At 45.0% G+C, this 22,529-nt stretch overlaps 1 protein-coding gene across 1 annotated transcript; it reads left to right on the top strand.

Annotated features, from left to right (window-relative positions):
- Positions 1-10,926: 10,926 nt before the first annotated feature.
- On the top strand, positions 10,927-12,876 carry TWIST1 (twist family bHLH transcription factor 1). Its single transcript, XM_008521689.2, has 2 exons — positions 10,927-11,701; positions 12,220-12,876. The coding sequence occupies exon 1, from the start codon at positions 11,060-11,062 to the stop codon at positions 11,657-11,659; it is 600 nt and encodes a 199-aa protein (XP_008519911.2). The 5' UTR covers positions 10,927-11,059; the 3' UTR covers positions 11,660-11,701; positions 12,220-12,876.
- Positions 12,877-22,529: the final 9,653 nt, after the last annotated feature.

Genomic DNA, 22,529 nt, shown 5'->3' with positions numbered 1-22,529 from the left:
CTCTGATTTTTGAGTAACAGATATTACTCCATTTCATTGCTGTTCAAGTATATTGTCTAAAATGTAAGTTTAGGGCAACACTGAAGTAAATTGAGGGATATTTGACCTAAGATAGTACCTGCACTTTTTGTATATTTCTAAAGAGAGCAATAATCAATAAACAAGTAATTATGGAGTACCCATTCTACACATTATGGAGCCCACGTGGAATAAGAGAAGAGTCTGGTTTCTTATGGCAACTAGGCTACTTGGGAAGAAAATATTAACACAAATGAAACAAGAGTCTAATAAGAACCACTTAATACCAAATTGTGCTGCAGAGAGTCTCAATGCCAAGGACTCTGAAATGCCATCTCTGTTGGAGTTCTGAATGCCCCACATTCAAACCAGCTTCCTACTCATTGGGCAAATACCCAGTCTGTCAGACTTGGTGGGAGACTGCAATTTTCATGATCAATTGGATAGAGGAGAGGGTGGGCTGGAGAAAACAGAGGGATTAATGATGGTTCCTAGGTTGCTAACCAATTAGATAAATAATTTACTGAGATTTACTGATTTTCAAGGGTGTAAGGAACCAGTTATTTGACAGTGACAGTTAGTTCAAAATGTCTGTGAGAAACCACATTTTGGTATCAAATGGACAGTTGAATAGGAGAGTCTTTAGCTCAGACAAGATACCACCCAATACATAAGTTGAAAAAGTCATACACCTCCTGTTACAATTTCTTGTCAGCTAGGGCATAAAGGAATTATTGAAGCTCCTGCAATTAGTGTCCTCATCCTGAACTTTGAGTCTTTAGGGAGTGAGACAAGGATATAACAACGGTTGCTCTTCAAACATAACTGGATCATCAATTAATTTTCTCATTCACCCTTTAAACCCTTCCTTTTGCACTTAGAATTGAGTGTGAATGCTTCATCTTAGTCTACAAGGTACTGCATAACTTAGTCCTCATTTAAAATAATAACATCAAACATGTACCAAGGGCCAGGCTCCATTTTAAGAGGTTAGCACTTCTGACTTTATTTCATCATCACAACAACTTAATGATGTACACTATTCTCTCCCTTTCACAGGATACATGGAGGGGTAAGTAACATATCTAAATTACATAGGTCATGAGGAGTTGAGTCATATTTGAAGCTAGGCTGACTGGCTCCAGAGGAAGTGCTCTGGACTTCTAAAACTTCTCCTACCTCTAGTAGTCTATAATTTCATTGAAGTGATTTTTTTATAAGCAATTTCTCCAGTTCTGCAATTGTGATGTTTTAAGAATTTTATAATAAATTAAAGTAAAATGATCATCTAATTTAATCTAGGGAAATTACCTAGATTCCTATTTTTATTTTGCTTTCATGCTTTGGAATTAGTCCAATGACATGACCCTCTGCCATACCTGTTAACTCACGAAAATGATAAAAACTACAGGACACTGTGATTGTAGCATCTATTGCTGATGTCTTCACATATACAATCCCATAGTCATTCCATCTTACCAAAGTTTGCCATGAAATTCTCTCTCTCTCATTGAAAATGTACGGTACACAAGGCACTGCAAAATATCTTAATGAATCTCTGTAAAATATCTGGGTGCTCAATTTTCATATAAGAAACAATATAAAAATAATAGTGAATAAATGTTACATAAATCTAGATGTAAAGTTTATTTTTCCTAATAATTATGTCAATCTGTAGTCTGTTTTGGAGAATGGCCCAGTTAAAAAGTGAATTAAATATAATTCATTTTCAGTAGCTGCTCCTTAGGTATTCCAAGCCTGCTGAAATGCTTCAGAATTAACATCTTTGTGTTTCTCTTTAGAGTGTTTTTAACAACTATTTCTCTCCAGTCCAAAACCTTGGCTGTGAAATTAAAATTGCCAGTAAGGTTGCTTATGATAAATTAGTGGATATTTTTGTTTTCTCAGTCATTATATACACTTCATATTCCCTGGAAATATCTCTACTCTTGAACACAACTACATCTAAATAGGTCCTTTACAGTTAAAACAAAGAGATCATGGATTATTGTTTGCTTTTCATACACATCTGATAGTGAAATAGAAGAATATCCTTATTTGATAGACACATTTCAAGGTTCTAAGACCTTGAGAGAAATTGAGATGATGAGACAAGGCCAGTAGGCTCTTTCTTGTTTCCGATCTCACTGCACTCTATCTTTCTAGAACTGAATCCAAAAGACAGAACTGGACAGCTTCAGCCACACTGAGTAACAGGCACGGAAGGCTCAGACAGGCCTAGGGTGTGACGTCAAGGCCCACACTTGGAAAAATCACAAAAGCCATAGTACCACAACCTTCCCTCTCTTCACAATTTTCACTGCTTTTCAGTTAAGCCTCTTCAATATGTCCCAGTGTCCTTCGACTACCCTGAGCCCCTCCTGTCTTGAGAAAAACATCATACGATCTAATTCACTCAAAGGTGTTAGTGACCTAATGTGTTACCTCACCTTGGGGACTTTGCCATCTAAAAGAGGAGCCTGGGGAGGACAATGCCAGGTCCCAAATTAATGACTTACCAGTGACAGATTTAAAGCATTACTATGGGAAGTATAAGGCGGCTTTTGGAGGAAACCCCTTTTGCCCCTCTTCAAACCGCGTCACTGCCTATTTTACTCATTTTTGGCACAAAAGTTTAGGCCCACAGTTGGCCATAAGAGGTTTCCAGAACTAGAAGGAAACTCATTCTCATCATTTAGGAAAATGCTTTCAGCTTCCAGATAGTGCCAAATCTTAGAGTTATAAGCAGTCATAGAGCAAACTTTTCATCTGTAAAACTGACTAGTTGATAATTTTTAAAATCCTTTTAAGTTTACACATTTTTCAACTTTCTCAAATTACTTATCCAGTTACTTCATTTTACAGATGAGGAAACTGATGCCTCCAAATCCCCCTAAATCCAGTCATTTTCTCTCAACTTTCTATTATCCTGTCCACATCCCTACAGCTACTGACATGCTGTAAGTTCTCATAAGTAAATTGACGTACTTACATTAGTTATATTGTGGGTTAATGCGAACACTTCCTAAATCTAATCATGATGGTCTAATCCATCCCCTGCACTGTCTATAGACCAATATTTCTAAAATAGAAATCTGATCATGTCCTTTCCCTGCCTACCATTCTTCAGTTTTCCCAAATGCATTTAGGATAAAACCCAATTTCCTTAGCACAGCAAAGTTACTGTCATCTAAACTTTAGTTTCTGGCTGCTCCCACACCCACTCTCCCTCCAGCCACACAAAAACTCCTTACAGGTCCCTGAAAAGGCCATCCATGATCAGGCCTCTGTGCCTTCGCCCATGAGGCTACCAGTGTCTTTCTGTCCTCCTACCCTTTTTCCTTCTCACCTGGTTAACCCCTATTCATCCTTCCAGACTAAAGCTGAGAGACAGCGTACTTCAGCAAAACTGCAATGTATGCTTGCTGTATTACTTACGAATACCCAATTCTGCTAAAGAGAGTAAGAGAAACGAGGAGGAGAGATGATGTTAAGTATGAAAGTAAGTAACATGAGAGACATCGTAGCCATCAGTCAAGTAAGTAGGAAGGGACAGAAAGACTATGTAAGCATCAAATAATCCTGAAGCTCTCAGGGAACCCCACATTCACAAGGCACCCATATTCATGAGGTCTTAAATAGGCTCCATGTTGTTGACATCCAATCTGGCCTAGTTGTCCTCTGGCCAAGACAGAAAGATAAAATCCATAACTGCTCAGCAGGCTAAGTATCAAGCCCCAGCTGTGGACTAGAGTATTTGCCCTGTGCCCCTGTAATACGCCAAGCGTATTTCAGCTCCAGTCACCCTCCATCATTGCTCACCCTTAACTTTGGACCTCTTACCCATACCATTAGCAAGGAAGGTTGATGAGACAGACAGAGAGAGAGAAACACAACATATTAACATTGTGCACCTGTGTACTCCAGGATCTGGGTAGCATACTCCTTCCTGCCTGTTTGCAACCTACCCTACTATATTAACATACTCCATCTATTTCCCTTTCTTGCTGTATATTTCAAACTGACTCAATAAACCATGTGACGTGTGCATCTTAATTTTGTCTGTGGACCTTTCCGTGTGTTTCTCTCGGGGACAGGCTCCTGGAAGTGTATTTGGAGGCTACCATTGCAGTGAGGTAATTTCCCAATGCACAAAGGCATCCTGCCACCTCAGACCAAGTCCAGTGTCCTTCCTTGGCACTCCGGAAAACATCTATCACAGCATTTAGCCCTCCATGTTACAAAATTGTTTTCATGTTTTATTTCCCATTAGACTGTGACATCCTTGATGTTACTCAGAGCCCCTAAAATAATTAGAGACTTTGATGCACTTTTGTTAACTACAAAAGAATCAATACACGTGTTACAATTAAGTAGTACCTGTTGAAACCAGAATTCACATCTCCTGAATGCACCATTAGGCAGAACCAGAACCTTACAATCTCTCAAGGTCTTCAGTAGGGGTGAGTGAGAATAAGACTCATCACTTACGGCTATGTTTTTCCCTGAGGGATTTGAAGTGGGAAGGGCAAAGGCATTGATCCTGGCTAACCACAGGGAAAAATACCCAGTTTGATCTCCATTGTGGTGGTCAAATGAAATATTACTAACAAGCAAGGAGTGTTAGCAACCACATAAGATTTCTGAAATTCTATCATGGTCCATAGTGTTGTTCGTGTAGTCATGGCATCAGTATTCCCACAGATGTCTTCCCTTCCACTATCTTAACATATGACGTCATGTTACCATCTTCACTGTAATTCTGGATAGAGCACACCTATTAGATGACTATCAACGTTAAAAGTTTCATGGCCCTCTGCCCGTTTCTTACTTTTTTTTATGACTTGGGTGAGAATCTCAGGGATTTTTAAAACATTTAGCCTACACCAAGGGACAGGCAGCTACTTACAACAATCTTTTTGGGCAGAAACTGAGGCAAATTATCCTAGTGCTTTTCTATTTCTTACTAAGTGCATTAATTTCTTTCTTTCTCTTGTCATTTAAGCCTCTATTCCCCCTACATATCAAGCCTCATTTTCTCGTTTTCTCTATCAGTCTTGCTCCCTTGCTTTAGCTCCCTCTTTCACCCTCTCTCTCCACATTCTGCTCTGTTTCTCTTGAGCTCCTTATTTTCACTCTGTTATCTCTGTCTTGTCTTTTTCTCTTCTCTTTCCAGGTCGTTTGGTCCATTGCTCCCTCCAGCAGGGTCTCAGAGAATGTGATTAGCAATTCATCTGCAAGAAGACACAAATGCAAAGCAAAAGCACCGAGTTCCACCGGAAGCAAGGGTTCCCCAGCCTGGTTGTCACGGCACTCCACCAGAACCACTGTCGCCAGAAAAATACCAAAATGCAATTTGTTTTCATTTACTTTAATTTACAAAGTAATCAGATGCTCTGAAACCTTTTTTGAGAGGAAGTAGTAAAAAGAGGAAGGCAATCTTTCAGTCAAAGATTATATATAATAATTCTGGGGAAGTGTTGGGAGTCAATACATTAAAAATACCTATTTTTCCATATCTTTGAAAGGTAATTTTAGTTCTTAACCTACCGTGTACGTTAAAATATAATTGACAAACCAGAAAACATAATTTCCATCTAATTTTTTATGCAAAGACATGCCAAATGCCAAACTAAAAATTCAAACTTTCAAAGATATTTTGGAATAGTCATATATTTTTTCAAAACTACTTTTCATTGCCAAACATAGTTCTAAAATTAAGAAAGTTAAATTCCAGGTCACTGAGAGTTTTGCACAGAATTCTACTAATGTAAAATAAACATTTTTCCCCTAAAATAATAATTTTAGTATTTCTCATAAATGTGTGCTTTTCTTTTATGTTCTACAATAAAAAGATAAAATCTCCCCCAAAATCTAAAGCTAACTCATGTTTATGTTTTTAAAAAATTAATAAAAGTGACACAAATTGACATCCCCAAAATGACATTCCGTGACTATGTAGTATTTTTGCTATTTTGTTAGCTTTCCTCTTCTTTAAGCTTCTTTTTAAAAAAAGTTCTCTAGGAAATTGTGTCCTCTTGTGGTCACTGGCAAAAACAACATGTTTTCTGCAGGAAGAAATCAATCCAAACAATGGAAATAGGACTTAAGGGTTCAGGAAAAGCCATTTGTGAAAAAAAACAATCCCTTGAAATGAAGAGAGATGAGAGTTGTGAGTAATCAGAAAGGGAACCTTAGCTGGAAGAACACAGAATGTAAATCATTCAATTTATATTTAAATTGCTTGATCATCAGATGACTGAAGAGATAAAAATGCTTACTATGTAGGAAGATTGTGGCCATGATAAAAGCCTCTATGAATAGCTAAGTATTTCTCACATTATTTCTTCAGTTATTCCAGCAACCCTTTGAAATAAGTAAAGTGAGAGTGTACTTCAACAAGGTTAATTGGCAGCAAAGATGGGACACAAACTCTCTAGGCTGCACACCCAGCTAAGCTAATAAATGGAAAATAACAAGTCTCTTCAACTGCGTACTTTTCCATACTCTGATTATTCTCTCCCTACAAGCTCGGCAAGTTATGTCTCCTTATCTCATCCTCATTTCGAGTGCAGAATGTTAGATATTTTAAAAATTAACATTTATTTGAAAGTTTGATTTGTTCATATGAGGTGCTCTTGGCAACTCAATTTCATGAGCTTTATACTTTTTCATTTTATTTCTGGATTGAAAGCTTCAAATTTTATAATTTTAGTTTCTTATTCTTAAAGAAATTCAGAAAGAGAAAGGCAGAATCAGTTAAATCCATGAACTAAACTATCATTAAAAGAGAAAGAGAATGACCTCTTACTCAGGGCAAGCTGTGCAAACAACAGCTAGGCTATTTGTGTCACTGAGGAAGAACCTGCTTTTACACAGTTATCAGACTCACTTGTGCTGACAAACACTTTATATTCCAGTTTGATGAAATTCTCTCATTGAAATTCAAACTAGGCAATTCCTGTGGAGGCTTCAAAAAAGATGAAATCTAAGATGCACAGTCTCGTGTGAGATCCACTCAACTCCAGCCTTTTCCCATTTGCGCCCCCTTCTGTGTGAATGCTCCTGTGTTTTATTCACGCAACTCTGAAAAATTATTCCACAAAACTCTAAGCCAACAAACAGGTGGTAGGTCATCCAAAGACTGCGGAGAAGGAGTAGGAACAGATTCAAAGTACTCACCTTTTTTGCAAGTCTCAACTCCAAATTTTACCAGCTTGCTAAGAATTCTATAGTGTACGTGTGTCTTTTCCTTCTCTAAAAGCATTTAGAAATGATTGTTGCTAAGAGAATGCCAGTGCGTATTTAAACTGTAAGCATACAGATACATACACACTTATTGCATATGCTCGGTATGAGATTCCTAACTCTGTTACTTCTAACAGTATTTTTTTTTTCAATTTTTAACACAGCACACATTCCTCAGGAAGGACTGTGAACATGCCAAGTTTGCAGTTTGAAAACAAAGCTCATGTTGAATTATTCGAGTGCAAAAGAAAAACTTTTTTTGTCTTCAGTTAAATTTTTTTTCAGAGAATTTATGTTAGAAGTAGAAAAAATGATTCACTTTCAATTAATCCAGTATTTCCAAAGAAGGTAGGACTCCAGTGATGTCCTTCCAGTCAGGCTGAGTTCAGCCCCAGAGGGAAAATTTTAAGACCGTTTTTTAAGAGCCTGAAATTAGGATTTTAGACCTAAGTAAGCTTTCTGATGTTAAACTGAATCCAGTGGAGGATATCATTACTGCTGCATATACAAGATATCCAGAATTATAGTTGCCTCATCAGCACACAGAAACGGAGCCCATCTTTATTCTTGCCCCAGCAAGAGTGAAAAAGAAAACTGTTAGATAAAATGTTAGGTAGGATACAGCTATAGATGAGCTAGATGAGCGGAGTGTGACAACTGACCATGAAGTGTTGCAGTTTGCAAAGCAGGGACTATCAAGCCCCAGACATTTGGAGAGGTAATTCATTTGCCCAACTACAACTTTCTGCTCAAAAAGGACCATTTGAGCACTCAAAAACCCATATCATCCTCATGCTGCACTCCTTCAGAGTTCAACAGAAATTTCTTCTCAGAACCAAAGTCATTTACTGTGACTCCATCGGGAAGATTCCGCGCCTGCCCGTGCCGGGATGGTTCTGGTAGGTCATTCATTTTAAGCCCTCTTTTAAGCATTCTGGCATCCAGAGCATCGCCTCAGCCCTGGGGATCCCTGGACCCAATGGCCAGAAGCTTTTCATCCTTTAGAAGTTTAGTGCCCTGGAGGGATGCCTTATTTGTTTAAGAACTAGACTTGGAGACTGATGACTTTGCAAGTTGGACTGGCTAATGATCCCTGGCTGCAGTGCTGTTGTGGACTTGGTTTCTCCTCCAGCTTGTGCGCGCCCTCTTCCATCCAGCTAACCCCAATTCCCCTTGGTCAGGTAAGGTTTCCTTTACACTTTGCCCACACTTTCCTGTCTTGCTTACCCATAGCCACAAAGGAAAGAGTCCAATTATTCGATCTTTTTATTTTTGAGAATTCATCTAAAAGGAAGAAACAAACTTAAGATTTAAGATTGATCTTTAAAAAAAGAAAGCGAGATAGGTAAAGGTGGAAATTTTTCCAGATTTCTGCAGCAACGTTCAAGTAAGAATTGCAGAATACTCTGCCATTCAGATTTACAAAAAGGAACACTCGGCAGAGAGTGGGGCAGAATTTCTGCCTTATTCTCGAACTGCTTGCAAGAGATAAAATCCCATAGGCAGAAGATGCAAACACAAACGTGACTTATCCGAGCGCGCTTTAAGGAGACCTGCCTGCCTGCTATTAAGTGGAGGTCAAGCTTTCATTTTAAAATATGGCAGTCACTTGCGAAGCAGGCCAGTTGGCATGCTGTGGTCATTGTTTCTGAATATTTGTAAAAATGATGATAGACAAACTCTGCAAGTCGCCCCTCTCATGACAGCACAGCCTTGTTAGCCCGCTGTGGGAGGGATGCCTCTTGCCCTCACTTCCCCCAGAAGGCTGAGCCCCTCAGCCGACCCCAGGCGCTCCAGACCCCGGGTATCCGGGACTGAAGCTGCGAGCCTCAGCGGGGCAGAGCCACGTGGCCTGCCCGCGCGTCGCCTGGGCTCCTGCCTCATTCTAGGCACACCCGCGGCCACGACCCTCGATCGGGCCCAGAAAGGGGAGCTTCGCTGAGTTAATTCTCGCTGGCGAGTCCAGACTGGGGAGAGCGAGAGCGGACCTCGGCCTGCGCAGGGCACTCAAGCAGTACTTCGGCACCCCCTAAATCTGCCCCCAAAAGCCGACTACTGCTTTTGACCTCTGGTTTGCTCTACAACGTAAAGAATGAACGTGAAACGGTTATTTTAACCCAACTCGTTCCAGAAAAGAAAAAAAGTCTAGCATTGCAAAAATGGTCTTCTTTTCCACGGCGGCTTCCCTTCCCTTCACCAGCTCACCAACTTTTGTTGCTTCCAATTTGCTAAAATCGGCGTTAACACCCTCTTTGGGGATGTTCCTTGTTAACTTACATAGAAATGCTTAAACGTAAAAGCGTCCAAGTTAATTGGAATGCGTTTGGGGCGCATGAAGCGTAATTGACCACTCGACCGCCTAAGAATGGGGGGTGGGGAGGGGGTTCTCACAGCTGGCAGCCCCGTGTGTCCAGGCAGTGTCGAACCCCCATCTCGCTCTCTTATGAGCTGACCTTTAAAGGTCACAATACAGGGCCTTATTTGGGAGTGAGGTGGGGCTCAAATGGCCACAGGGCTCCACCTTAGGCTGGCAGCTCAGGCGATCAGGACCGCGGGGAAGACGCCGCGCTGCCCCACTCGGGCCCTGCTGCCTTCTCCAAGGACAAGAACTACCTTCCGCAGGAGAATGAACTTCTGCCTCTTTCTAGAACCTTTGGAGGTGTAGTCCTCTGGCTGTTGGGAAGCGTTAGATTGGGTCACTGTGGAGGGATAAGGCAGGCCCAGATGCTTTTCGAGGAGAGGTGAGAGAGCAGGCCGGAGCGCAGATCCACAGTCCCCGCCGCACAGCCACGTCTTCAGAAACGCCCACGACCTCAAGGTCAGCCGCGGTGGTTTGGCCCTTGGCACTCCAGGGGCCCGTCTACCTGACTATTGGGTGGGCTCCGCGGCTGCCAGTTTTCTTGCCATTTTCCCCGCCCCAGCAATCCCAAACCGGCCCCATGGACCTAGAGGGTACTGGGGCGAGATGAGACATCACCCACTGCGCAGAAGCTGTTGCCGCCGTTGCTGTCACAGCCACTCTGGGAGGGAGCAACACCGCGGCCGGGACGGTCCCCTCCAGCCGCTTCCCCCGGCTGCGCTCGGGTGCGGGGGCGCGGCCCGCGCGCTCCGACGCGGAAGGAAATTGCCCCGCGCCCGCGGGCGGAGGGCGGCGGGGAGGGATGGGGGAGGGGGCGGGGAGGTATGGGGGAGGGCGGCGAGGAGGGATGGGGGAGGGCAGCAAGGAGGCGGGCAGAGGGGCCGGCCGCCTGGGCCGGGTCGTTTTTGAATGGTTTGGGAGGACGAATTGTTAGACCCCGAGGAAGGGGGGTGGGGACGGGGAAGGGGGGCTGGAAAGCGGAAACTTTCCTATAAAACTTCGAAAAGTCCCTCCTCCCCACGTCAGGCCAATGACACTGCTGCCCCCAAACTTTCCGCCTGCACGGAGGTATAAGAGCCTCCAAGTGTGCAGCCTTCGCCCAACTCCCAGACACCTCGCGGGCTCGCCGGCATCGGCAGCCTTTCCAGGAGGCCGAGCGGGGTGTGCGTGCGGCCGTTGGGCGCCTTCTTTTTGGACCTCGAGGCCATCCACACCGTCCCCTCCCCCTCCCGCCTCCCTCCCCGCCTCCCCCGCGCGCCCTCCCCGCGGAGATCCTCCCCGTCCCTCCTCCCGCTCCCTCCTCGGCGGGCCGCACCGCCCGGGCCGGCGCCGCGCGCGGGGGAAACTGGCGGGCTGAGGCGCCCCTCTCTCCTCCTCTTACCCGGGCCGCCCCTCTGCCCCGGGCCCGCGAGGCCGCGCGTTGCCGCCCGAGAGATGATGCAGGACGTGTCCAGCTCTCCAGTCTCGCCGGCCGACGACAGCCTGAGCAACAGCGAAGAGGAGCCGGACCGGCAGCAGCCACCGAGCGGCAAGCGCGGGGGGCGCAAGCGGCGCAGCAGCCGGCGCAGCGCGGGCGGCGGCGCGGGGCCCGGCGGGGCCGCGGGCGGGGGCGTCGGAGGCGGCGACGAGCCTGGCAGCCCGGCCCAGGGCAAGCGCGGCAAGAAGTCTGCGGGCTGCGGCGGCGGCGCGGGCGGCGGCGGCAGCAGCAGCGGCGGCGGGAGCCCGCAGTCCTACGAGGAGCTGCAGACGCAGCGGGTCATGGCCAACGTGCGGGAGCGCCAGCGCACGCAGTCGCTGAACGAGGCGTTCGCCGCGCTGCGGAAGATCATCCCCACGCTGCCCTCGGACAAGCTGAGCAAGATCCAGACCCTCAAGTTGGCGGCCAGGTACATCGACTTCCTCTACCAGGTCCTCCAGAGCGACGAGCTGGACTCCAAGATGGCAAGCTGCAGCTATGTGGCCCACGAGCGGCTCAGCTACGCCTTCTCGGTCTGGAGGATGGAGGGGGCCTGGTCCATGTCCGCGTCCCACTAGCAGGCGGAGCTCCCCACCCCCTCGGCAGGGCCGGAGACCTAGGTAAGGACCGGCGCCTCTGCGCCCCTTCGCCGCTCAGGTGGCAGAAGGACTGACGGCCAGGCCGCGGCTCCCTGTCCACCTCGCCTTCCTCCCCCTCTCAGCTTCCCCACCCAACCTGGCACCGCCACCTCATCCCCCGAGCGTCCCTGGAAGGCAGTTCGGTCCCGGCTAGGGAGAGAGGGATGCGCTCTTGTGAGGGGTGTGTGTGTGCGTGAGTGTGCGTGACAGACAGCAGGGAAGACTGAGAAAGATTCGAGGGTCCTGGGTGAGGACAGTCTTGCAAGCGCCTCCCTTTCTTTTGGCTTTTAAGTTTTCGTTCTCCTTAAAACAAATGTTTCCAAATTCCACCTCCTCCTCCTTTCCGCCCACCCACTTCCTCTTGCCCTTGGGCTGAAATCCTTCCAGGTTGTTCGGCGTAATTTCTCGGTGGTGGTGATAAGAACAGTGCTCGCTAGTCTTAGAAAACAGCCACAGAGACCTAAACAATAACCAACTTTCCCCCCTCTGGGTTTTTGCAGATGTCATTGTTTCCAGAGAAGGAGAAAATGGACAGTCTAGAGACTCTGGAGCTGGATAACTAAAAATAAATATATATGCCAAAGATTTTCTTGGAAATTAGAAGAGCAGACCCAAATTCAAAGAAACAGGGCGTGGGGCGCACTTTTAAAAGAGAAAGCGAGACAGGCCCGTGGACAGTGATTCCCAGACGGGCAGCGGCACCATCCTCACACCTCTACATTCTGATAGAAGTCTGAACAGTTGTTTGTGTTCCTTTTTTTTTTTTTTGACGAAGAATATTTTTATTTTTATTTTTTCATGCATGCATTCTCAAGAGGTCGTGCCAATCAGCCACTGAAAGGAAAGGCATCATTATGGACTTTCTCCATTTTAAAATGGTAACAATCAGAGGAATTTTAAGAACATCTTTAGAAATAAAAATACTGGGATCAAACTGACTTGCAGAATCACAGTCAGTTAATTCCTTTTTTCATTCTTCCTCTGAGGGAAAAAAACTTAAAATACAAAAAACAACATTCTATTTATTTATTGATGACCCATGGTAAAATGCAAATAGATCCGGTGTCTAAATGCATTCATATTTTTATGATTGTTTTGTAAATATCTTTGTATATTATTTTTCTGCAATAAATAAATATGATTGAAAATTTTAAGAACCTTAGAGTTTGGTCTATATTTTTAAAGCTCAGGATTAAGTTGGAGGTAAATACCTGCTTGTTTAACTCTGTAGGCACCCAGGAGGGAGGGGGCTCTAATATAAACAAAGCAGGGAAAATCTCAAATAAACTAGCTGACAGGCACAGGCACGTTATTTAGAAAGACAGCTTTATTATTCTTGCAGTTAGGTGTCCAGTGGGCTTAGCAGCATCTCTCCATCTCTTATCAGGTCCTCAACCAGCAAAAACTTTAATTTGTTACTCACCTCTCTTGCTTATATTTTAAGGAGGCAGCTGTAAAACAGTTAACTGCAACCCAGCAGCATGAAGCCAAAACTATTGTCTCTTGTTACTGTGTATTTTTGTCATGCCCTCTACTCTTTGTGAGGATTTTTAAGTGATAGTTTCATTTCAGTGAAAGGATGGATAAAGTGTTAGTAAAATGATGTATACACACATATAAATGAATACAAATGCATGGAAAATAATAAAGCTTAATTCAGCAGGAAAGAGAATTCCGTTTGTAAAGTAATTTGCTTAACTCTTCTTTCATGAATGAAAATGACATTTAGTGCCATGTTTGCTAAAAAGAAAAGCCAAAGTTAAGACTATCTTCCCATGTTGTTACCCATTTGAGAAGCATGCTTCTTCCATATGTATAAGGAACATACAGCTATGGAGTAAAATACAGTAAACAAAGAATCTGAACTTTCAGGATCCTCGGTATCTATTCGAACAATTACAACTTTAAATGCTATAGTTACTCATTTTCTAGTCAGTTCATTAGCAAATATATATTATCCCAAATTGCACAGAATTTTTCTTGGTTACTTGTATGTATACAAAATCTGATGAAGTTAAGTAAAACAGTAACAGGGACAAATGGTGCGTGATTTTTATTTCACTCTGGTTATTTCTGGGCCAGGAAAATATTGGCATTTATAATTATTATCATTAGAAAGTGAGTTTCTATCGCTCAGTTCTTTTACATCCAGTTTACTACGTTCAAATGTAATTAGGGAAGTTTTCAAACTGGAAAATAATTTTGCTGCCTAATTCAAACAATGACTATGACAAATAAGTGTATGAATCGAAACAGATCATGTTTGCTCAGCTCAGGTTGAGGTTATTATATGGCCTGAAGGTTTTTGTTTCCCTTTCCACCCATCAGCATAGAATGCTGACATAACAATACTGCAAATTTATTATTGTGAATATTTTAGACAATATTTTACAATAAGGAGCCAGTATCATTTACTTATTTCAAAAGATTAGTGAAGGCTTGGGGAATTAATTTTTGCATTTTGATAGTCCTTTACCAAATAATGAGACGGGAATGTGATTATGTGTGGGTGTATTTGCAGCATGTGGGTGTATTTGCGGGGGTTGTGCATGTGTGTAGGGTAGAAATGTAAGGAGGGTGCCCTAGAAGTATGAGGGAGAGCATGAAGATGGTAATTCTTTCTTTTGTGTGTATCATCCAACCACCTCCATTTTCTAAATTATTCGTGGAGGAATCTCCTTGTTCACCAGCTTGGTCTGACTATTTGATATTTCAGATTTCTTGACGTACATCAGGATGGAGCTGACCATCATTGCTGAGAAGGTAATCTCTGTCTTAACTCTGATGATGTAAAAACTAGAAGTTTAAAAAAAAAAAAAGGTAGACTTCCATTTGCCTTTTCTTTTTCTTTTTCTTTTTTTTGGTGTTTTGTTCTTTCCACTTTTCTCATAAGAGAAAATACTTTCGGAGAAAAGCAAATGCCGCATTTATGTTGAGTAATACTAAATACTAAGCTGAAGGTAATATTTTCCCCTAGATTTTTAGAGAAATAAACGAATGAAAGAAAAGTGGTGAATAGTTTTACTTTGAATGAGAAGAATTCACGGTGGAAAATATTAAGTATTAGAATACAATTTTCAACTTGCATACTATTTCTATATTCCCAGCCTCCCCCTCTCCCCCCACTGTACCCATGACAATGCTAATTCTTTTTAGAATAGGAATAACGCTACCTGTGTTTCTATTCTCTCTCCCATTAGTTCCTGTTTTCTTTTTTTTTTCATTTTATTTTTGCTACCTATTCTTATTTAAAGGACACTTAGAATGAATTCGTTCTGTTACAGAAGTGAGAATTTAATGTGGTGCCTGGACCTCAAAGTCTTTACCCTTTCGCCAGAATGTATTCACTGGAGGGAAAGTATTGTATTAAATTGTCTTGGGTGAATTCTAAACAATTAAGAATGTTTCCTTTACTGTACACATAAGTTTCTTTTAATCTTGCTTTTAATTTCGTTAGGTTGATAGCCTTCAGTCATAAGAAAGCAGTAACTTTTTGTTCCCATATTCACACATTTCCCCTCTTTATGCACACACTTGCTAAGCAATGCACAGATGTGCACAGATGATAATTCATGCACAGTTGCAAGTACCTTCCCCAAAGTGGAACATATTAGTAAAATAAGGTTAAGTAGCAGAAACTCACACAATGTGTGTACTTTTTCCCACACTCAACAAAGGCACAAGCTTCTTGCTCCTTCCGTCTTCAGGCTCATATTTATAATGGAGCTTTTTAAGGGACACTTGGCCTCTTGCAAAAAAGTCGAGCATTTTGCACATTCCACGGTTTGGCAAACTCAGAACTGGTTATTTTCTCTAGACCGGTATCAAGTTCTTCTCAGGCATATGATTTCACTTGAAGTCCTGCCCAGGAATCCTTCAAAGTGAGCGTTTGTCCCGCTCTCATGATGTCAGGCGGTTTTCCCTGCATCTGTAATTTGAAGAAAAACAAACAAACCTGTAGGGAACAAACGCCACGGAAACCCAAACAGAACTCCGTGGGGAGCGGGAGTCTCACCTGCGGCGGGCGCAGGAGGGGGCACGGGCCCAGCCTCCCTGCGTGGGTGGCGGCAGCCCCGCACCGCCAAGGCAGTGACGAGGCCCGTGCCCTGCCCGCCCGGCGTGGACGCCCCGGCCCGCGTCGGGCCGCTGCGCGGAGGCGGTGGCTCCAAGTGTCAGCGGTAGCAAGGGGAGCAGCAGCAAGAGTCAGGCAAAGGCCCAGCCTCAAATTTCCAGAGACAGCCCCGCGTTAGCAACAAACGGGTCGAGAGGGGGATCCCCGGGGGCCACTTTTCCAGAATTTTCTGCCTGTGTGTCGTAAAGCGTGCCCCACCCCCAGCACCAGCGAAAGTGGAAGGAAAGTGCACCGGCAAAGTGGAAGGAGAAATCGGTTTCCTGATAATTTCTTAAAGCCGGCAACCTCACTTTTTCCCAGAAACCTCGAAACTGAGCCCTCGAAAATGCAACCATGGTTATTAATTATCCTTATTTACTGAACAGAAAGATAGACCCAGTGAACAGGGCTTGGAATACATTTTCCATTCGCTTTTGTCTCAAGGCCCCAGGACGTGAGCCCACTTAATGTTCTTAGCAAATCAAAGCACGTGTCCTTTGAAGAAGGTGTGTAATTGGAGTTTAAGGCATGTATGGAATTCCCAGATGTCTATAAAGTAAGAAGGAGCATGTGGCAGGTCACTGGAAGGTGGGGCAGGTTAAAATCACTGGCACAAAATCCCCCCGTTATATTCTCCTTTATAAGGACCAGGAAGATAAGCCTTGGGGAAAGGATGGGATGGGGTCATAATGAATATCCAGCTTCTCGTATCAGAGTCATAGTAACCATGGTAAAAAGCACATGGTCAGAAACCTCAAAGAAAACACTCAATTATAGCCGGGATTTCGTGGGCGCCCTGCAATGAGATCGTTTGGGGTTTGCTGCAGTCAGGGCCTCGAACAGCAGTCTTTCTTGTTTACGTGGACTATTTTCTTTTCCTTCTATTTTTTTCCCCCTCTTAAGTTTGTGGATGTGTCTTCGTTCTTCTGCGTGCGATTTAGGCTGAAGCCAGAGGAAAAAAATTCCAGATTGGGAAAAGAAAAAACAATTCTAAAAACACTCATGCCAGAAGGCAGCTTTCTTGGGGGAGGGGAGACAGCGGCCAAGTGAAATGAAATTTCGGTAAAACATGCAGTTTAAAGTCTATCAGATAGAGCGAAAGAAAAAACAACCATTAAAATCAGCTGCTCCCTTTTCTCATTTCACTGAGGAATATGTAGATGTGTATGAGCCCGTCGACTCTAAGCGCGAGTTTGAGTGTTGCTTATTAGGCAGGCTTTTTTGTTTTTGATCTGAAGCTGGAATCGAAGGAAATATGACTTTTCTCCTTGGGTTCAACATGGTGCCCTCATTTACCTGCACAGTCGAGCCAGAGGCAGAGACGTAAGGATCGGGGGTCTGCCAAGGAAACTAGCCCGGGCAAATGTTGGCGCTGATAGGGGGGCGATGTGGGGTCAATCCGGGCTAGGGGAGGCTGGAACAAAGCGCACCACAGACCCGGCCATTGAGGCAGGCGGAAGAGGGAAAGGGACGCGCCGGGGGTGACGCGAGTGTGACGAGTGAAAAGTTAAGCAGGTACCTGAAGGAAGTTTATCTTGCCCAGATGTTAGGGCTTTTATGAAATGTCACGTGAAGAGAACAGATGTACAACTTGCAAATGGGGCCACGCCTGTAAATACGAGGGAGGCAAATGCTAGGAGGGAAATCCAGGCATAAATCATCAACTTCTTTTTCTAGATATCTATTTTCTCCTTTAAATATTTGTTTCCGGAAAGGGGCGACATCTTAAACTGTTAAGCGCGTCTTGCAGGAGAAGTCACAGCTCCATCTTCTGTCCAGCAATCCCCATCCCCCAGGTGCTGTGGCTGCGGAGGGTTGGGGTGGTGGACAGATTTCTCCCCGGCTTGCGTTGTCCTTCTTCACGTTTCCCATCCCCCACGTTTTTCTCTTGGCTTCTCAAAGACGTTTGATCCTGAGAAACGTATCGGATCTCGGTTTGGAAAAGCTGAAACTAATCAATTGCCTTTTTGAAGGGGTAGAGAGTGATAAGAAGAACGAAGGAATGCCAGGCCTGACAGACCCTAAACCTCCAAGATGCTTGGATGAGCTGAAAGATGAGCGGGTGATCCCTCCTTCTTGGGCCCGGGAACCAGCGCTCTGGGGATCCCTGCGGCCCATGGGGTAGGGCTTTTCCCAAGTTAAATCATGGATGTGATTGAAAAGGATTTTTTAAATGACTTGTACAGATAGGAGGCTTTTCTTTTTCTCCATGCAAGGTGGAGTGTTTCCGTTTATAAACAAAATTTAAATGAATTAGCAGTTGCCAGGTTGTGGAAGACAGTCCAATTCCTTCCTCTGTATTTAACAGACATGTTCATAGAAGTTATTGTGAATATTAACATGGCGCAGCCTTGGATCTCTGTGCACATTAAGGTTTTAAATATTTGTGGACAATACCTTTAAGACTGTACATTAAATGAACTGTGCTGTGGCTCTTCATTTAAATGCAATATTATTCCTACGTTTCTGTGAAATTGACATTGCACCTGGCTTACAGTAATTATATAGCTACCCATATAGCTCTCTACTTTAAACAAAGTTTAAAAGTTCGGGTATTTTCTTCCACAGTATTAATTCTAAATTCACTGTCAGAGTTTATCTTCTTCCTCTTTGGGTTTCCAAAGGTGTGGTCAGAATTGAAATATATTTAAAGTGTTCACATTAGCTTTAAGGGTTGACAGTTTTAAAAATGCACAAGACCAGATAGACAAGACATCTTTTCTCTTTATAACATTTAATCCAAATACCCATCCAGCCATCCCTGGAGGAACTTAACCTTTACTTATTACCTTTGGGTGCATATCATATCTAGTTATAGCCCTCAAAGTGTCCTGGATGAAGAGTTCAGATCCGCCCCCCCCCCCAGGCCTGCCCAGCCTAGAAGAATGTTGGGTTGGACCCCAACACTTTGACTCTGATATGTAAAGCTTTCCTTTGGGGCTTCCAGACCTCCATTTCTAAACATAGTACTGGACAAAACAGTCCACATTTATTTCCTTTTGTTCCTGAAACTTAACACCAATCAAAGATTTGTTACTCTTGCTAAAGTGGAACATGCATCAGACAGAAACCATCTCAGTACTGCAAGTTTAACAATGACAATGAATCCTGCAGCAAGGTCTGTGGATGAACCCCTAAATCAGTGTTCCGTTCCTGGGGCAGAACCCTGCCTTCCAGAGCAGCATTCTTTAAAATGTTCTTTTTCACGTTATGACAGAAGGAAATTTCTGTTAGCCTATTGCTAAGATTGCCTCTCTCCTCATTCCACCCTTGACTTCTATTGCTACCCACCATCAATACACACCTTTTAAAACTTCTTACTGTGTAACGTATAAAAGAGATCTGGGGCAGGGAATCCTTCTACCTCTTCCTTCTCTCCAGGCCCCGACTGAGTGAAACTTAAAACACATCTCATAGATCAGTTTTCCTTCTCTGAAGTTAGGCACAGTCCACGACCCGGATTTTCAAATAGCCCAGGCTGGAGTCTGCAATATTTAATCCAGTCAGCTATTAAATGTCCTCCGGCTAAATCAAGAGTATAAGAATCCGTACCAGGATAATGATACCAAGAGCAGTTTGGTGAAGGGAAGGGGGGCTAGGAGGGGGTAGACGACTCCAGGGATCCTTTGATTTGAAAAATCCTGTTTTTAGAACTCCTGTCAGAGTAATAACAAAGCAAAGAAACATGAAAGAACAACTCTTTGTTCCAGGATATGGTTTTAATGAAATACTACTACCACACACATACACAAAATCTACTATTAATAACGGCTTCTGAGACTCCGCTTTTCCTTTACCTATTAGGGACTAGGCGGCTCCGTAACGTGATCTCCTCTCCCCCTTTCCTGCCGCCTCCTTCCCTCCCCAATTAAGCCAAAGTGGTTGCTCTGAGTCCCGGCCCGAAGATAACCGCGGACTGACGCTGCCCTCAGCATCCCGGCTCCTTGCCCCTTCTCTGAGCAAAGCCCCAGGCCCCCGGGGACTTGACTGCGGCGACTTCGCCTTCTCCCTTCCGAAGGCGGACGCCGCACTTTGGGAGCGAGCTCTCCTGGTCCCCGGCTGGAGGCCTTTTAGGACCCCAACACATGTGGCACCAAGGGGATGGGGTGCCCCAAATCTGCTTGCCTTGGCTCCCAACTGACCTTGCCCTGCGCTTTTTTGTTGACTTAAAACACGGGGAGGGACTGCCGCTAATAGCAAACGGGGTTGGGGGGAGGGGAGCGAAAAGGCAGGGGGTGGGGAATCACCAGAGAAAAAGCAACAGCATTTGGGAAGGAGGGGGAGCAACCTTTTAGGCAGCCAGGACGAGGCATTTTAGCAGCCTTGTCTGTCATCTGTAGCAGTGGACAGATAAAACCGTCTCTGATCAAAGAGATTCGTTCATAAATCACCCGTAAGAAATGGATTGTGAGGAGTAAAAGACACGTGTCGAGTAATCTCAACCTCGGAGTTCGCTCGCTGCCAGCGCGGTTCCTAACGCCCCTCCCGCAGTACCCGTGTGGCGAGCGCGTCTCCCAGCAGGGAATGTATGTGGGGGGAGGTCTCTCCTTCCTGGTCCTCCTCCCCCCTCTCCGCCGCCCCCTAGCTTCCGCCGTAGACGCCGGGCCGGGCCATCCCCGCTCCAGACTTAAGATTTCAGTACAATCGGTTGACTCTGCATTGACCAAGGAAGTCGTAGTAAAAATTGGGGTCTTTTCATTTCCGAGGCAAGAAAGTTGCTCTCTCTGAATAGAAGATATCTCCCCTCGAGGTTCCCTCTTAGTGCCCTCGTCCCTCTGATGATCCCTCTTCAGAGAGCTCAGAAATTCGCAAAGCGTTACGGCGCAAATGTAACGCAGCCCGAAGAGTTCAGCTTGAGCTGAAACTGCCTGAGCGGGCGTTTTCTGTTCCGAGTTTGTAAGTTTCAGACGAACGGTGCTTTGCACGCAGGTTTGCCGCGCTCGTGAGTGTAGTATGTAAGGAGCGGTTGATATCCTCTAAACTAGGACCGAGTGGATTCTCTTTCTCCGCCTCCCACCTCCCAAGCCCCGAACTCTCTCACACCTGCTTCTGGTTGAAAAAACAAGCGAAAGCGAATGTCCAGTCCCGCGTGCTAAACGCTTGCGCCAGCTGTTCCGAGGACCCCAGAAACGCGAACTGGGCGAGTTTAGAAGCGCTGTGGTTGGCTATTTCCAAGAAAGCAGTTGACAATGCTTAAAAAAAGACACAGTTTGTGAATTTGTGCCGGGGATTTACAGCGACAAATGCCCCTTATGCCTTCCTTTCCCGTGAGTTTTAGCATCCTCCAGATAAGTAGGATTTTGCTTATAATAGGTGTTTATGGTTCCAGGAATTGCACTTTGATCTAGGATTTTGGGGGTGGAGTGTCTAAGGGGTCTCTAGACGCTTGTCTGATTTGAATGCTTTTCAGGATGATTTATGGCAAAAGGCTCCTTTCTGACACTTCCAGATGCCAAAGCTCTTGGCTTCCAGGAAAGGGTGAGGGAAAGCTGCTTTCAATAGCCGCGCGGACGGGAGCCCGCGTGCCCACAGCGCCCACCTGCCTGTCGCCCTAAACCGACAGTGTGCGCCAGCCTTCTTCTGGAGCTGCTGATAACCTTTCCCCGCCTTCCAATTAAGGAGGGAGGGACCTTCTTTTTATGATGACGAAGCTACGGAGGGAAACCAAGTCACCTGCCTGTAAAGTTAGTCTCTCGCAGTTAACTGTATTTTATGCAATTAACCACCTGCTCCCGCCCCGTTGGTGGTTTGGTGTTAATGTGATTTGACCCCCAAATGTGAAGCGGGGCGGGAATAAGCCTTCCGTTGGGACCGCTGGTGGTTTCACCCTCCGGTCCCAGCCTCTGGCCGCGGCCGCGAGGATCGCAATCGTGGTTCCCGCAGGGCGGAGGCCCCGGCAGGCAGTTCTCAGAAGCTGCCGGGGCGTCGAGAGGGGGTGGGGAGAGGAGACGATGTCTTTCCAAAAGCTCCCTGCAGTCGCAGAACCGCGAGGCGAGGCCAGGAAAAATAACCCTCCCGACTCAATTACTGCGAGCTCCATCGGGAAGCTGAAATGTGCGCCTTTGCAGGGGGGCAGGTCAGACAGGGCGGACGCTAGCACGATTTTAGGGGATCCCTAGGGCAGGCAGAGGTGAGAACATGCTGAAGGCATTTGTCAACCTGAAGCGAAAGGTGGGCCCGACCCCCCAGTAGCCTCCAGCGGACGCTTTTCCCAGAGGAAACAAGATTTTCCAGCCATTTCTTCTTCGAAATGTGACAGATTGGAGCTGGGAAGGAGGAACTTCGTTTTCCTTCTTTTTTCCCAAGGTGAAGGCAAATTAAGGAAGGAATTAGCAGCACAGGCTCGAAGACCGGCGGCGCGGAGGGTCGAGGCCAGGGCACTGCTAGTAAATTCTGCTTACAGAGCAAGGTTTAGTCCTGAATGATATTCTGGCTTGTTGCTTGGAATCCCATAAGGATGAGACTCTGTAATATTTGATGACAGTGTCTGCCTATTTCAGTCTTTTTTGATGAGCTTCCACCGTCCCTCCTCCCAAGTCCCTTCGGTGTTCATAACTTGAAGGTCAGCGGTTTGCTTTCCCAATTGAAAACTAAGCCTGATTTCCTGGGTGAAAGAGAATGGATTAACTCGAGAGCCTTTAAAAAAACTTATCTCCCAATGTACAAGCTTTCTTCATTCTCTGTAACGTTACAAAACAA

This window comes from Equus przewalskii, chromosome 4 (genome assembly GCF_037783145.1).
Source record: "Equus przewalskii isolate Varuska chromosome 4, EquPr2, whole genome shotgun sequence".
Lineage (NCBI taxonomy): Eukaryota > Metazoa > Chordata > Mammalia > Perissodactyla > Equidae > Equus > Equus przewalskii.
This window is presented reverse-complemented; position numbering and strand designations above follow the sequence as displayed.

What these genes read in the sequence shown, in the direction of transcription:
- TWIST1 (XM_008521689.2), top strand. Translation starts at nt 11,060, where the DNA reads ATGATGCAGGACGTGTCCAGCTCTCCAGTCTCGCCGGCCGACGACAGC.